A 17,349-nucleotide genomic window follows, 5' to 3' on the forward strand; every position below is an offset into this window, starting at 1 on the left:
TCTAAATATTTCATTATGATGTATCATAACAACAGAATTTAGCAGTAATGTATAACTAAACTCTGATCATCAATCAGTTTATCAACTCATAGGAGAGAGGCAGCATTTTGCATTGCTGTGACACAAAACATCATTTCATCTCTCTCACCTCTCGTTTCTTCGCCTCATTCTTGCTGTACTTTGGGAAGAGATAGGAAAAGATGTTTCCACAGCAGCAGGCTACATGGACCAGGGGGCCCTCTTTCCCCAGGCTGAGGCCAGACGCCACAGCCAGCACCAGAGTGATGGTTTTGATCATCAGGGTCCATTTTCCCAGATAGCCCCTGATGATGAACCCACTCAGGATGGTCTTGATCTGGGGAAGGGAGGGTTGTGTAGACATTAGACTGAAGTCAAGCTGAATGGAAAGTGGGACACCACTAATGTCAGGATTCAGGCTTTAATGTCACAGTAAGATGATCCAACCAAATGTTATTTCCCTAAGCTTAAGTTGGTCGTGCAGGTGTGATGCAAACCATTAAACTTCTCCATGCAGCAACAGGCAGAATGGTCTTTGCAGTCTAGTCTGCAGTTTAAATAAACATAATTGGAAAAGCCAACTAGTGGCATGTAAACACACATTGCAAATATGAAAGATCACTCGTGACCTCAAAAGCATTTCTAAGCCACTATATGGCATTGTTAGGCCCTGGTACACAGAGCTCGTAGGAGAAGGGGGAGAGAAAATAGGAAAATTAAATTGTTTCAAACCCACTGACCATCAGGACGCCATCAAGTAGGCTGTGCTAACCAATGTCTGTCATGCTCTGCCATTTAAAACCATTAGACAAATGACTTGACATGTCCTGCTCAACACAGCCTCCTGGTTTTCTGTAATTGTCAACTTGCATAAAGGCGCTGACTAGCACACACTTTCCAATGTGCAGCTCTCCCGTTCTCATGGCAACAGGTTTTTCACAGCACGGTCAAACCTGTCACATCTCCCTGCTGCCCACTGATTTAACAGTTTTAAGGTACTTCAAAGGCAAGCCCACGAGCACGAAACACAATAGAGGTGCACAAAATCAATAAGACAACTTTCATGGAGAGGTAAAGCCAGCTACAGATACGTAAAGACTTTCTATTTCATGTGCTGCTTTTCATTTCTGACACTCAGAGGTATTCAATCAGAACTGAGTAATAAAACAGGAGATCACTAGTCTGGAGAAATCCCACACAAACTCTACTTTACTCAAGTGAAACAGGAGAGACATGGAGACACTAAGAGCACTAAGCGCCTGCTAACCTCTTTATACTGACAAAAATGATATGTTCTCTGGAAAAAAGGGTTTTGGGGGTGAATAAGACAACAAAATGTTTTCACCAGGAATCCTTATTAAAGTATAGTAAAAAAAAATACTTGAAATGTTGCAACAATAACTTGCAAACTCCATTGCCAAAGAAAGATACACTGTACGAACACATACTGTACATACATCTGCTAGTAAGATTTCTAAAAGCACCATTTCATTTTCCTCACCTCAGGGATCCCAGACCCACAGGCATAGGGTGCAAACACCTTCACCAGACAGACAGCCAGGAAGGCGAAGGACAGAGCCCAGTAGATATACATGAAGTAGTTCATAATGTACGAGCCAGGACCCTGCAGAGGCATGGAGGAAGAGAGTGTCAGTGAGAATAAAAACAAACAAACATAAAACTCACTGAAATAAAAAGAAAATCATACATTTTGTGTGGCTGAACACATGCAAGAGGGCATGCACATGCTATGTGTTGTATGGCTTTAAATTATCTCTCCTAATGTAACTTTTTAAAATTCTGCTGTAATTAGCTATCTGCCTTTTCCCTGTGGATGCTGCTGCACTCAGTTCATGAAAATAGACCAACATTAAACCCTCATCGACCCCACTTCGTTGGCAATCTACCTGTACCTACATTTAGAAAATTACCTATTTATGAAGTTATAAGGTATTTTTACACAGTTTCTGTTTGAAGTAACAGCAAACATAAAATAAAAAAGATCAGATCAGATCAGATCAGATCAGATAACACAATATAAGAAGCATCTAAAAAGGCCTGGTTCTCTCTGACATCAGGTAAAAAATGAATTAAATGTAAAAATCTATGTCTTTAGCAACGAAAACAAATGCTGCTGCAGTGACTGACAGCCCTCTCGTGTGCCTGCGTTAGTCTACCTCGGCCTGCCCAAGTATTAGCTCAGCCCAGCTCTTCCACTGAGGACACTTGTCCCGCTCAGCGAACGTGGTCTCGTTGGACGTCCAGCAGCACTGCTCGTGGTTGTACCACATGGCACTCAAACAAACGCCCTCCTTAATGTCGTTCATCCAGTCAGCAGCAATGTCAATCAGGCCAGCCAAAGCACCTGGCAGGAGGTAGAAAAGGAGGAAGGAAAATAGAAGAGGCAAAGGGGTAAAGGCAGGTATGAGAGAGGAAGTAGCCAGTTAGCTTTCTAGTCATGCTTCCAGTTTGCAAATATGAGCCTGTTCTCTGTGTCCTGAGTTTTTCCTTGTTTTCTGTGTGTTGTAACCATAAAAACATGAATAATTAATGAGATTTAGTGGCTCGAAGGACTGTGAAAGGGTGCCTCAGAGTAAAGTGAGTAAATTAGAGCAAAAGACAGAGACAAAGAGAAAGACTGAGCCTGAGGCAAAGCATGTGAGACTCACAGCAGAGCAGATAACAGTGGTGTGCGCGTGTTTGTACAGCGTGAGTGAATGTGTCACCTGAGGCCAAGCCAGTGAGCGTCACCACCAGCCACCCAGACCAGGCATCGTACAGGCTCTTTGTGAACTCCCATGCTGATTCCTTTTTCTTACTGTTTATCTGAACAGACAGGGAAATAAAACAAATATGCTTAAAAGTGTTCGCCATGAGCACTTGGCAACTGGCAGTAAGGCATGCTGGTCAAAGGTTTACAAGTACCCTTGAACTTATTCAGCAATCTACGCTAGTAGCATGTTTTTCACTGTTGATTCAATAAAACAATTTCCTGTACGGCAGGTAATACCTGGCTATAAAAACAATGTTCAACAAAGTATGCAAATAACATTCAAATTCTCAGAGTTATCATTTCCAGAAGCACGGCACCAAACCACGTCTATAAAACCATGAGGAAAAATTATATGTGTTAATATGTGGAAGCGTTGACAGAGAGATGCAGGACATAAGCCCCCAACACTTTTTTATATCTCCATTCATTCTGACTCATTTTCTGTACAATTAGATTCCTACATTGAGCATGAAAGGTGTGTTCTTGACCTCAGTCTTGGCCTGCAACAGCTTGTGGAGAGTGGGATGAAGCTGAAAGCTCCACAGCAAGGTTCTTTGAATTTATTTTTCATCAAACTAAATTTCTATAATAAAAGACAATGTTAGAAGTGGTGGTTGCCTCCTGTAAGAGCCCCTGTATTTATTGTTGCTGAAGTCTTAAAATGTGGTTGGATAAGTAGGACTATTTTCCTCCAGTGTTCAGGCTTTGCTGACAAAACTGCTGACCTCAACTAACTAACTAACCAGTTCTTCTTTTGTGTCATTGCTTCTTCAGGAAATGTGTAACACACACTTTTCTTTGCAGCAAAGCTAATCTAACGTTTGCCTTTAAACACAGTCATATGACTTGTCGTAGTAGAAAATGTTAAGCATAAAGAGGTTGAGGTTTTATTTTCAGACAACCTTTGTGTCCTCACCTTCCTGTGTCTCTCACGGTCCTTGCATTTCTCACGGACCCAGTCAATGGTGTGGAAGTCGTCGTAGGTCCCCACACCAGGAATGGGCTCCTCTAGGAAGTCCAACAGGTGAGTGGAGCTGCTGGCAGCTCCGCCGCCGTTAGACATGGCGTAGTTAGACCCTGAAAGTGAGAGGAACAGAGAGAAAATACTTTTAGATTTTAGATTTAGCTCCAGTGCCATCATGGAAATACAGGTATACAATATCAGTCAAACATTTGGACACACATTAGCACATATTAGCTCATCAGATTTTATTTTGAGAACTGTGATTGTGTGGGCCGCAGCTACCAGTTTGCTGGTTAATAAGGCTACGGTTAGAAGACCACAGTGTCATAGAAGATACGCTAACTGAAGTTACATATGCAGCTCCTTTCTCAAAATACAGAGAAACGTAGTAAAAAGTTCAAGTTTAAAACCCACTAATACTACAATTGTTTGGTGATTGTGAGGCAAAGACTGAAAGTAGCAACGTTCACAACAGAAGTGCCGACACTGAGGTGCTGAAGAACCTCAATTGCAATTTAACCACCATGAAGTTGAAATGAAACAGCCAGCTGGCCTACCAGAAACTCCCCCCCCCCCCCCCCCCCCCCCCCCCCCCCACAATCACTGCTGAGATATAATGACGGTGTCAGAACCATAGCCACACTTACAAAATCCTGCAAGACATGCAGTCTATCACCTCATGTGGCATAACAACGGTAAGGGGGTAAAGGTTTATGAGCTCTGTTAAAACATTTGGATGAGCAAAACTGTACAGAAACACCTGGAGGAAATCTTTTACTCACGGTTTCGACACACATAGGTGTGACTTATAAACAGTCACACCTATGCCGGAGCATTTGGGGAGAAGTAACCTGTGGGAGCCTCAGCAGAGCACATTCTGTCTACAGCACAACAGAGAGGACTGTATTAAGTACAGATCAGTGCTGTGACGTCTCACAACTATACATTATAAATGTAATTTGTTATATCTGGGAATATGAGAAGAGAAAGCAAATATATCCATCAAATGTGGAAGCATGCAATGGTCATGAGATCAAGTTCAAAATGCAGTGCAACATGTTTATTCTGCTAAAAAGAATGATGGATGAATGAGGGATAACCCGCCCTCTGACATTTGAGTTAGAAAAGCTGATTAAGCCTCCTACTAGTGATGACAGAAATATGTGAGACTTCTTCATATACAACACAAAGCCAGCTCTGTGTGTAACAACAAGCGTGAGACAGAGCAACAGCTAAAGAGTGTTTTCAATTGTTCATAAAGAAAACACACAAAGAAAAACTAGCTCAAATGATTGATGATCAAACTAACACATCATGAATTCAACTTGTCTCACCTGTCTGTGCACATTCAACAATAGCACATCTATTTTTGTGTAATGACTATGCGTGTTAAGATAGTAGACCTAAATATGACTCTGGGAAATGAAATCGTGAGGTAATGAACTGCTGCTGACTAAAACCAGAATATATCCAGTATCAAGTATTCGAGTCAAACAAACTGTGGCTACACTGCAGCGAAAAACCATTTTCTGAATATAGTGAGGGAAAACAGAGAAATTATCAAAGAGCTAGATAAATGCATTTTGTATGTCGATGTGTTTCTAATGGCCACTTCACAACAAAAAAGCACTGTTTCACTGAACATTTCTACTTGATTTAAGCAGCACAGTACTGTCATGTCCCCTGATCTGATCATTCATTCATTCATTCATTTAGTTATTGATTAGGTGCCAGGCGGCCAGTCACAGACATGCTGTTGCTGAGTTTTCCAGCATCTTGTGGTAAGAAACTATTGGAAACATCTGAAGCAGTTGAGCGTTTTTCCACCACATGGTACCACGGGACTAATACCAGCTGATAACAATGTTAAAACCCATAAAACCTTTTAGACTAAACATCAAACATACACTTTCTAGTCCATATTAAGTATTTTCCTTTATGCTTTTTTAAATCTCCTGAGAATAACTACTATTCATTTATAAACCTTCTATAATCCACATTAAACATAAATTATCTTATGTGTTTTTAACCAGGACCATAAAACAGATAATTAAATGGCATCAACACATCTTTTACCAAACTTTACTGCAATACATCTGCTGCATTGTGTTATTACCGTGCAGACGAAGAGCTCCACCACTACATGCCACAGATTATAAGCAGTGTAATTCACAAGCTGATTTGTATAAATGAACGTACATCTCCTTTAAGAATAAAACACTAGCAACAAATCCCACATAACAGATGGAACACAACCAGAGGATAAAGCCTGTTCCCCAAACACATCTGACACATAATAATGTGGGCCAAGGCACAGCCTTTCAAAGCGGACCTTATTATCTCATATGACACCCTCTGATGTTTACTGGATGTGGGAGAGAAGAAACATCACACAGCAGCAAATACATGTCGCGTCCAGCTCTGAGAAAGGAAAGTGTAATAATAAGCTACTACCACAGAGCAGCAGTAAGAGTGTCAGGCTTGGCAGGAGACTGACACTGTCATTCTCCATTTTGATTTCAGGGTGACAGCTACAGTGTGGACTGTCCAGGGATGGGGTGTGTGTGTGTGTGTGTGTGTGACGACTGTGATGACTCAGTTGTTGACTCAACAAAAGCAGCACTCTGATATGGAGGTCTATTTTTTGGAAAAGTTAAACAGTTACTTGCTATGGTTTGAAGAGTAGATATAAAATAAAGCACTGCTGTTCTACACTAAGATTTGCAGTTTGGAAGCAGGTAGAAACGGGATGTGGCTGATTTAAATGGGAACATTTTCAGCTTCCAGTAAGAACACCGAGGGCTTAAGCAATGAGATGATCCAGACAATCCCCCACCTGATGATGCTGCACTGCTGGCACCCATCGATCAAGTCAGGAGCTTGGAGCCAAATGAGGGTGACGCTACAGAAAACAGAAACCAAAGGGGACTGCACACGAGCACGTCACCAGCATCATGCTTCAACAGATCCAGCAGGCACGCAGACAAAAACACACTTGGCATATAAAAAACTGTTCAGTTTCCCCAGTGCATTAGTACAATGATGCAGCAATTCTAAGCAGATTGCATCAGTACACACACAGGCTTGCTGACTAATACTGCAATACCACTTATCTCAACAAACAGCATCTTAAACAACCTTCCTGTGTATTTCTGATCAATGAGATCTAAAACGATCATCAACCAACCAATGTTCGGAGGTTTCTGTGTCTAACGGGGAAAAATTCCACGTTTTCTTAATCCGAACAACCACCCCTGCAGTCCCCTGTGTTAGGCCTACACTACTCTACTCTACTACTACTGAGTAAATCAGATCAGGAAGGTTTTGATGCAGCTGGCCTGAACCCTGTGGGTCAGCACGGCTGGAGTAGGGTTAGTGTGCTCAGTCATCATGTGACCAGCAAATTAACTGACCTCTACAATGTTCTTACAGCCTGTTGTTGAGCAGATGGTGGATTCCTCGAGTCACACTGAATGGTGTTCAGTTAATAAGGGGATCAATGTCTGAAAAGCCTGAGAACTCAAAAGTGTACAACCCCTAGTGTAACCATTCGATGTGTTTATTTGGCTTTAGTGAGCAATACCAATACCAAGATAGAAAACGAGATATGCATGGGATTTAAAATCTGATCACCTACAGAGTACATACGAAACAATTCCTTCACTAAATAAGAAGAAACTGTGTCCACAAGAAGAGAGGAAATAAAATCTTAAATGTAGGGACATCTGCAGGCTGACACTGTTGTATGAAGACGATGACGGCCGCAGTGGACGGGGCCTAAACTCACTAGAGGCCTTTTGTCTCTACTCACTCGCCGTAAAAATCTAACAAGGCCTGGACACACAAACCTAAGAGAAAACCCATAACAGCCACAGAGAGTAGGAGCTCATCTTTGTCGTAACTCGATGTGATAATCTGACACAATTTGTGACGCATGGTACGCATGCTGTGACGTGACATCCTGAAACTGGCCAACAGGTGTCCCTGCACTACAGAAAGGTTATGAAAAGCTTTGACAACACACAGATCTGAGGGCCACAGTCTGTTTCTCTGGTGCTTACATTACATTACTGTGTTCTCTGTAGTCACAGCTGCTTACAGGCCTGAGCACAGGCCTTCACACTGGATCCACTCCTACGTTATCTCACCATCTCTGACTGACATGAAAACACCCTGCTGGTTAATCATCGACACGGCGCTGAATGGTGAAATAAGCTGCACACGTAGCTGTTTTTGTCCCCACACAACATGCAGTTCTTTAAAAAAAAGCAATGGCTGCTTATAATCCACCCTGATTATCACCAGGTATTTGTTTAACCTGCACTGTCTTGCTGCCATATCGTTACATGCATGCGCTGCAAAAGAAGGAGACGACAAGGGAGGGAGCAGGAGGGCAAGAGGGGATGTGGCGTACCTCTTCTGGGGATCTCCTGCAGGGGGATGGTGTCCCCTCCCCCGTCATAAGGTAAATAAGGATCGGCCGCCGCGTCCTCCTCCTCCATGTTGATGCCTCGGACGAGGCTAAGCTAAGCTAAGCTAAGCTAGTCTTCACTGCTCGCTGCGTGTGTGTCAGTCGCTGGTGTCGCTGCCATGTTTACCAGAGGAAGACAAGCGGGGCTGTGTGAGCCACAGAGCGCATGTGTGTGTGAGTGGGAAGACCGAGAGAGAGAGAGAGAGACAGGCAGGGCGAGAGACAGGCAGAGACCGAGAGAGAGAGAGAGACCGCACAGTCCTCCCTCCTCCCCCTGTCCTTTCTTCTGGCGCTCCCTCCACTGCAGCAGCTGACTGCTACAGCTGATGTCATCACACACACACACCTCCCTGTGTGTGTGTGTGTGTGTGTGTGTGTGTGTGTGTGGTCTAAGATGGTGTATTAAAGTATGAATTGATTATTGTTCAGTGCAACAGTCTGAGGAGCAGGATCTCAGGTGCGCCACATTGTTCAGAGTTTACAAAACATAACCAACAACTTGAGGAAACAAGCAGCTTTCTAACTACACGACCAGTCAGAGGACATTTTTATTGTTGAAATTTAAAGTCACAGAAGCTCCACCACAAAAGCAAGAACAAGAACTAGTTTAATTACAGATCCTAAGACTTCAATAAAAGTTCAAAGAGGTCCTAACAACATTTGTTATGAACTAAACCAACATTTTTAATAACTTCAAATAATTGCACCATTGCACAGTACATGGATAACACTACATTCATGTAGGTTAGGTTGGACCACTTAGTAGTGGGCAAAACATTTTGTTCATAACAAAGTTGTTGTTGCTAATGTTTGCTAACCTTGTATCATTAGATAGCTAACGGTATTGAAATCACATTTGTCCCTTATTAAACAAGTGTTCCTGAAAGGAGTCAATGTCTCTTAATTTTAATAGTATTCCATAGTTAAGCATAGGTTCTTTATTGGTATAATGTCAAATTGGTTACCGTCATTACAGAAATAATGATTCTGATGTTTATTGAAATTCAGCAACATCTGCATTACTTCCTCTAAATGAATGATGGACCTCTCTCTCTGCTTCCTCAACCTCCAACATGCTTCGTCAGCATTTCTTTATTCATGACATCTATCAGATAATACTGCAGCGAAACTAAAAGCAGGACTACGAGCTGACAGTCGGCCAGCTTCTACTTTCACATTGTTACAGACATGAGTCTGGAAACAGATTAATCAACAAAGTCAGTTCTATAAACAGTGAAAATGATGTTTAGTTGTTTGCACCAATGCAAAACACTGGGTCTGATTAAAGTCCAATATGCATCTTATTATTATCTCAACAGCTCACTGTTTATCAGCAATGTCCGGTATAATCCAGTAATGAGCAATCCACACAGTTTCCATGTTAATGTTATTATAAAATTGCCTTAATTCATGACGGGCTGCTGCTCCATTCTTAGTGAACTCATGTAAACTTAATGTATTTAAGGATTGCGATCACACAGAGACAAAATGATCTCCTAGTCAGAGTTGATATGAAAGAAAGCTTTGTGATTACACCAACAACAAGAAGAAACACGTGAGTTACTTGCCTTGATCTGTTATTTTTGTAATTTATAAAACAAATTCCACCATAATTGCTGCAGAACAGAAATTAATAAATAAATAAATAGAAATGTTACATTTAAGAGAGACTGTAAGAAAGACTGCAGCGAGATATGAGAATCCAAAAGTGGCTCTGGTGTCAACAGTTGCTCAATCCTCTTCTCGTCTTTACTCATAATGCTAGTCTGACTTTAGTGACTAACATAGAGGAACCTACTTAAACCTACTTGACCCCACTTTCCACAATTCAGACTTTCATGGGTAAAATTAACAAGGCATCACACAGACCATGTATTGTAAGGCAGAGGATATTTTGTAAACTTGGTATAATGTTGGGTTATTATATCAAACAACAGAGCTAAGCCAGGCTCGTCTACGTGCCTTGCAGTTCCCAGGCTTAAACAATAGCAGCCTGACGTGTCACCCATTTTAACCTTACTATAATACTAACATGTGAGATCACATTGGTCCCCTTACCTTTCAGCAAGGCTCCTGTTGCTGGGCACTGGCACAGGTGGTGTCAGCCATATGTTGTTACCTCCTTCCTCAACATGAAGTTTGAAAATAAAGAATCTCTGGAGTCCCCCTAAATCCAGCGGTAAAAGAAACCAAACCTGCTTCACTTCATAACCTCCGTTTTCCAAAACATTTTGTATTACGCCTTCTATGCCTACAAAAGGTTTCAGCAAAACTCTCCATGGAGCTGACTTTGAGCCTGCCTCTTGCTCACACTGCCGTCGGAGCAAAGACGAGTGCTTTACAAGTGTTTCTATGAACCCACCCCTCACCACTACGTAAAAATAGTACAGGAAGGCAGGGAGAGGCAGTGCACCAACTTCAAGGAAGGGCATCCAGAGATTTCCTGAAATGCTAGCTCACATCAACTGGCAGCCAAACTGGTTTGTAGGAATGTCAGGGACTAGCACATCAATTAAGACTGAGAAAACAGGTAGGTGGAGTCCAGGTACACACTACAGTCACAACGGATTATAATATATACAGCAGAGGATTATAGCATGATCCACAATTTTAAAAAATAACAATTGTAAAGAAACCAAACTGTAGCTGTAATTGATTGCCAGCTTTTGTTAAGACATGTTTAATATAAAAGCCGTCATCAGATTTCTTCAGCAGAAACAAAAACATTTGTGCACAGTCCAACTTTATCAGTTATGTGCTGTATCTGTTTGTTGAAACATTTCAGTGGTTCGCTCTCTATTTGTAGGAGCAGTGTCAGTGTAAGTGCTACCAGGTTAGGGTTACTCTGTGCTTTCACCTTTTGCGGTTAACTGTGCTGAGATCCAATTTCAGAGTAAAAGAATAAGAAGCTAATCATCGGGCAGAGACTGGAGACATTGAAATGTAAGCCAGTCCCTCTTACACAAACACACACTCTGCGTCTTCTTTTAGTAAAGTCTTTCTGCAAAAACAACACACAAAAGTCACACATACAGTAAGGAAAAACCCCAACGAAATGCAAAAATGATCCTAATCCTAATGCCTACAGTATGTTGATCCTGCCACCATTCTTACATCTCACTGTATTTAAGCTAATAAGTTACCATGCACATTATGTAATCCTACTAAAAAACAGGTTAACTCTAGCATGTTAACATGCTAAATGTGATGGTCAGCCTTGCACATTAATGTCAAATTGTTAACATGCATGTTTTCCTAATAACATGTATTTTAGCTACTGTTGGCTCATAATCATTAGCCTACCCGATCTTGAGCTCAATGCTAATGTTATCCTGTTGACTCACCAGTGTTAACTGAGCATAAATACAGCTGACAAAGCAGATGGTACTTTTTTTTTATTTGCATACATGGCCTTTGCTCCAACACTGCCACCAGGTCAAATGAAAAATGCTACATCCAAATACAACGTGCCTAGATAGACATTAAACTAGACATGAAAGCATCTGCCAAATGAGTAAATGTTATTTAGTTCTGAACCATAAGCTGAGTCCGGGCTGTGGATGTTCTCTCTCTGATTCCCTATACTACACATAAACCATATAACAGAAGACAGAGCGTAACTTGCCGTCTCAATCTACGTTATTGAAGAAAGATTGAATGTTATTATCATTAGCGTCATTTAAATCCAGTAATGTCATGTCAATGTCACAATTGTAAGAAAGTTCTACGTAACATGAGCTTATGTCCAACAGCAATTTTGCAAAATAACATAACTTTCATGCGAAAAGTTCTGTATAAAAGATACTGGGCAGCGTCAGTATTATACAGGAAATCTACCAGACAACTGGTAAATACAATAACCTTGGAAACAGCCTTCTTTCAGATTTGAGGATTATAGCAAATGACTGAAATAACTGTTAGCCTTTACTGTATGTGCAAGACACTGAGCAGTAGAATATAACAGCATTTATTCAGCATGCCAAACATCAACATCAGCACTCATTCTGCATTCACACACAGCAGGGATTTCCCATAACTCAAAGCAGCAGATTTCCAGCACTGAAGGATTATAATTATATACAAGTTACTCATATTTGGAGAGCTAAGCTCTGCAGACACCTCTGACATAGCGTGTGTGTTTTCTGTTTGATCAGCTGCAAGCCAAAACTAAAACAACAACAGGGAAACAAGAGGAATCAGCATATTTACTCAGACAGGGAAGAACAAACAGGAAGCAGCAGATCAGATGTCAATGGGACACCAGTCGGAGTGGCAGTGAATGAATGAGCAGTTGAATGAGAGCAGGTGACTGCAGTGGAATGACAGGTATGACTAGAATTGTGTAGTATGGCAGCCAAACATGCAGAGATCACTTCCAGTAGTAGTCTAACTCCAAATGATGTAACTCAGCAGAAAACACAATACACACTTCTAAAACCGTCCTCACTAGCACAACAGGCTTCAGGTAAGCTCTTCTATATTTAGCCAATGACGCATGTATGAATAGAATAATGACAGAGACTCTGCCACGTGTCCGCGTTATTATTAAGTACTTTTCATTGCTACCTGACAGAAAAATCCACACAGGAGACAAAAAGAAGACGGAAAAACGACCAAGACCTAAGCACACATTAAAGTGTTTGTGAGAAAACAAAATAAACTGTAAGAAAACAGGTGAAAAGGGCATTAAAAAAACAATAAATTCCCTTCAATTCTTTGTCTACTTATTGTGTGAGTAACAAAAATGCTGTGTTGTGAGGAGGTAACAAATAAGAGACACTGGATCTCTGCAGCCATATTGTGTTTCCATTTAAATAACAATTTGCAACCATTTGTGAGGCTTAATGAGTAAAAGGGAGGATCAAGTAAGAGGATCATGGTAAACCAAATGTGAAGCCAAATGTGCACCATAGGTACGGCGTAGCCTCAGACCCTATGCCTTAGCCTAGGTATAGGGTCCAAGCATTGCAGTGGTCATACAGACCATGTCCAGACCATGTCCTCCACCACCTTCGCTCTTTTCTATGTTGCAGTAATTTCAGTAAAAAATAAATCCAACACGAGCCACCCAATTTCAGTTGCCATTGTCTGTAGTACACCGAGTGCACCCAAGAAGCTCAACAGTGTCACAGAAACTTTGGCGGCAGCTAATGTGTTGGAGGAATTAAAGCAACACAGAAACTAACGCACAAGATTTAATGCAGAAGCATACATCAAGCTTTAATGAAGATGAGTAGGGGGCAGACAGCAGGGCAACTGCATCACAGGACACTAACACAAAAGCACACACAGCTTGATGCGTCGTGACATCGACAGCAGGGTGATTCACTACCAAAGTTGTTTGGGCTGGACAAACTCAATTTTGGATGAAGGAGCAGCAACAGAAAGAACAGGGCACGATGAGAAGCTCACTATAAAGTCAAGGAAAAAAAGGAGGATCTGATTGGAGAGCAAGGGTCTCATCAAGCCTTGGCCACGGAGGGTATGCTCAAGGGGTCCACATTTGGCAGATTTGGGAACAGTTTGGTGAGGTGTTAGGAGGTATCCTATAGTGCCTACCTGGGGAGGCAGCATCCCCATCCAGCAGGTTGTCATCCTCAGTGGTGTGGAAGTCCATGATGACGCCAGCTCCATCCAGCAGCTCCTCGTCGCTGCTGGCGCTAGCGATGCTGTTATAGCTGTTCCTGCAGTAGCCTCTGTGGTACAGCTGCTCCGACTCCATTTAGCAACACGCCTGTGCCCTGGATGATAACGAGGGAGGGTGGTAGAAGGGGAATGGTGGAGATACACACACCATGTTGAGAGGAGGCTAGATAATAGTGTCTTCAAGATGAACGAGCCTGTCAGGCACAAAGATGAGTAGGATGGTCTGTTAATGTGCAAGCTGACTCCCAGGTAAACAGCATTTGAGACTGTGATGGACACACACAGAATCAACTTTGGTCATCACTTGAACACCACAACAGACACAACAAAGCTTAAAGTTCAAGGCAAACAGCAACAATCAAAGTTTATCTGAACTGACATTACAAGCTGAAATTTAAAAATGACACATGACACTTTCATTAATTCATCTATACAACCAGCAGCTTTACTGAAAAACTGCTAACTGCAAAACCAAAAGAGCAAATGTAAGTGAGAAGTCTCCGCAAGAGAATAAGACAGTTCCCCCTTCATACTCATGTGTTTTGTCATTTCCTTAGAGTTTAAAGAAAGTATCTCCATATTACACTGTATATTACACAGTGTACATGACACAAGCCTGAATGTATTTAAAAACTAAATCCTACATACAGTATTCATTTTGTGATTTTGCTGTATATAAATATTTAGAAAACAGACCCACACATACAGAACACATACTATATCACAGTGTACAGCTTCAGCTAATCGCGAGAGACTGATAGAGAAAAAGATGTGTGATGATGATCATTACCATCCAGAGTCCCTCGATGCCAGCAGTGACAAAGAATGAATGGGAACAAATAATTATGATGAACTTTAAGCTGTAGAGTTCAAACAATAAAAAAAATCCAGTGTGAACTAGTTGGGAGTCTTAGGTAAATCTGATATAAAAGTCAATATCTAGTCAGTGACTTTGGTGATGTTACATTTAATAATCCAAAAAGAATAATCTACAAATAGAATATGTTTCCTTCAGACTATCCTTACAAAATAAATAACTTGTCAGTTATGGTAAAACAAGCAAAACACTCCCTGCTGCACAGCCACGTGGTCTATTTATATCAGGGATTAAAATGACACATTTGTCTCCCTATAATAACAGAATGACTGATAGAAATGTTGCTGGACCAAAGAGAGAAACACAGCATCAACACAAAGCCCCTCACCAGTTCTCAAACTGCGCCCCACTGTGGACAAGGTGGAAACTACTACATCACAGAAGACAGGGACCTCATGTGACTCAGGTCGTGACAAACAGGACTATAAATGATCCCCATCAGGGTGATCACGACAGCAACAACAGCACAGACATGTACTGTAACCACGTTCCTTCATTAATCCTTTTCTGATAGGCCACTTCATAGTCTTCATCTTTGTTAAAAAAAAGATCTAGAGAGATTATAGATTTTTAAGCTCTTTTCACATCAACCTGATTGAATTTTCTACACGATCTTGATTTTCTTTTATAGATTCTTTTCAGGAAATTTCAGAATATAAGGAAGTGAAAAAAAAGCTGTTGTCAGCTCGACAAAGAATGATGACATTTTAGGAAGTACATTTTTCTCAAATGTGAAAACTGCTCCACTGAAAACTAAGAGGAATTACATAAAATTGAATGCCAAGGTAGAAAAAGTATATTTTCAACTTGACTGAATTTTATAAGCTGAATTATATCGGCATGTTCTGAGCAACATTATCCAAAACATCAAAGATTTAACCCACCAGACTGAGACTGCCAAGTGTTTTCTAAAATTTATAAGTCAACACTAAAGAAAAACAGAAAAATGCCACTACACTGCTTTAATTATTCTTCCAAATAACTAAAACTTTAGTATTTTTGATTGCTAGAATAACTAGTTATTAGAGAGTCTGAGAGTCAGATAACCATATAGGACTGTCAGATTCCTATCAGTCACACTGCACCATTAGAGAGGCATCTGATTGGTCCATTCTCCTGCTTGTTTCACATCAAATCACAAAAGTCTCTTATCTGCACAAATTTGTAAATAGGTCGTAAGAGGTGCACATTAGCAGTCGACCCACTGGCTGGGTCTATCTTTGACATTTCCAGCTGATTAATAACACTTGTCTGCAGTCACATCGTTTGCATGTCACACACACACGTGAGAGAAAATGATTTAGTACAGTTTAAATACAGATAGTGTTTCTGCTGCAGCCTCTTCTCTCCGAGACCGTGATACAGAGCAGAGAGCAGGTAGCAGGCAGAGGAACAGAGAGAGAATCATCAGTGCTGCTTTAAATGCAAATGGCTGATCTGATTTCTTTGTGTTTACAGCACAAGTCATTCACACATTATCAATAGAAGTCACTCAACTCTACCAAACACACTGTGACACTTTGTTATGACAGTGAAACCGCAGGGCTGGTCAAGGACAAAAGTACTCTGCAAACACCAGCACTGAAACTGAAGACCACAGATCCTCACCGGAACAAAGTTCCTGTGGGCATTAGGGGTTTTCAGTGGTCTCAGATTAGTCTATAATGAGAGGCAACATAGAAAGATAAACTTTGCCTTGCGCTGATTCACCACGAGGTAGGACTTCTATTTGAGTTATATCAAATCAGTGAGGAACCAGGAAATTGAATTCAGTTTCCTTACAGAGGCATTGTTGAGGCAAAGAGAATGTAGGTGAAGTAGAAATGTGATTTGACCTCCAGTTACATGCGAGTCATCATGATTTGACTTTCAGTCATCACGCAAAACCTTCTTTAAGATTCAAAGTAAGTTTTTGTGGTGCTTCTGAGATTTGGTGCTGACTCATGCAGGATCAATTAGAGTAAGAATATAAATGCATGTTAGATCTGTGTAATTTTCTTTTCAGACAGAAAGAGCTGCTATCAAACAAATAAATGCTTTAATTAGATTTGACACTTTTCCTCTTTTTTTCTTTGTGCTAGTGACATTTGATCACTGTAATTATGACAGTCTGCAGAGTACTCGTTTATGTTTCCCCTCACTCTTTGCAACAGCAATTATGCCAAGGGGACTCCGAGTCCAATTTTATTTTGCAGTGTAAGGACCAGGATAAGCACATGTCATGATGATAACCGCAGAATAAGAGAGAACAAAACGTTACAGGGTCACTGATGTTAGGAAACTCGTTGATCAGTGAGGAGCCTTATCGTCCTCCAGCTGGTCACTATGGAGGTGTTACCCAGGAGACCGTTGCTAGGACGTGACTCAGCATTCGGGCCCCCTCTCCAACCGATGGGTTCGCACCTCCTCCATAAACAGGGCCAAGAAGGTGACACACATCTTTCAAAGGCAGCGGGCAGTCGATATATGGACTGAAAAAACATCCACTGCACAGCAGCTGAAACACAACAGGGAGCTTTCACTGCTCGCAATTAACAACCGTTCAACAACATGGAGCCAATCAGACGCCAAGTGCTCCGACTGTATCACTGACTAATGGC

The 17,349-nt window shown here is 41.3% G+C and overlaps 1 protein-coding gene across 9 annotated transcripts in view; it reads right to left on the minus strand.

Annotated features, from left to right (window-relative positions):
• Positions 1-17,349, minus strand: part of clcn3 (chloride channel 3) — a 31,738-nt gene that overhangs the window by 9,576 nt on the left and 4,813 nt on the right. For 5 of the 9 annotated variants that reach the window (XR_003298507.1, XM_026353196.1, XM_026353198.1 and 2 more), the window contains exons 2-7: positions 13,786-13,967; positions 3,708-3,868; positions 2,745-2,844; positions 2,196-2,383; positions 1,520-1,642; positions 149-355 (exon numbers count right to left, since the gene is read on the minus strand). Coding sequence is in view for 8 of the 9 variants with exons in the window: in XM_026353196.1 (XP_026208981.1) it covers positions 149-355; positions 1,520-1,642; positions 2,196-2,383; positions 2,745-2,844; positions 3,708-3,868; positions 13,786-13,948 (942 nt within the window). In the remaining variant the exon portion in view is untranslated. Of the gene's footprint in view, positions 1-148; positions 356-1,519; positions 1,643-2,195; positions 2,384-2,744; positions 2,845-3,707; positions 3,869-8,169; positions 8,424-10,284; positions 10,560-13,785; positions 13,968-17,349 lie in introns of those variants that run through there. The other 4 variants (XM_026353203.1, XM_026353197.1, XM_026353201.1 and 1 more) reach the window with 3 other exon arrangements.

The sequence above is a fragment of the Anabas testudineus genome, chromosome 18 (assembly GCF_900324465.2).
Source record: "Anabas testudineus chromosome 18, fAnaTes1.2, whole genome shotgun sequence".
NCBI lineage: Eukaryota > Metazoa > Chordata > Actinopteri > Anabantiformes > Anabantidae > Anabas > Anabas testudineus.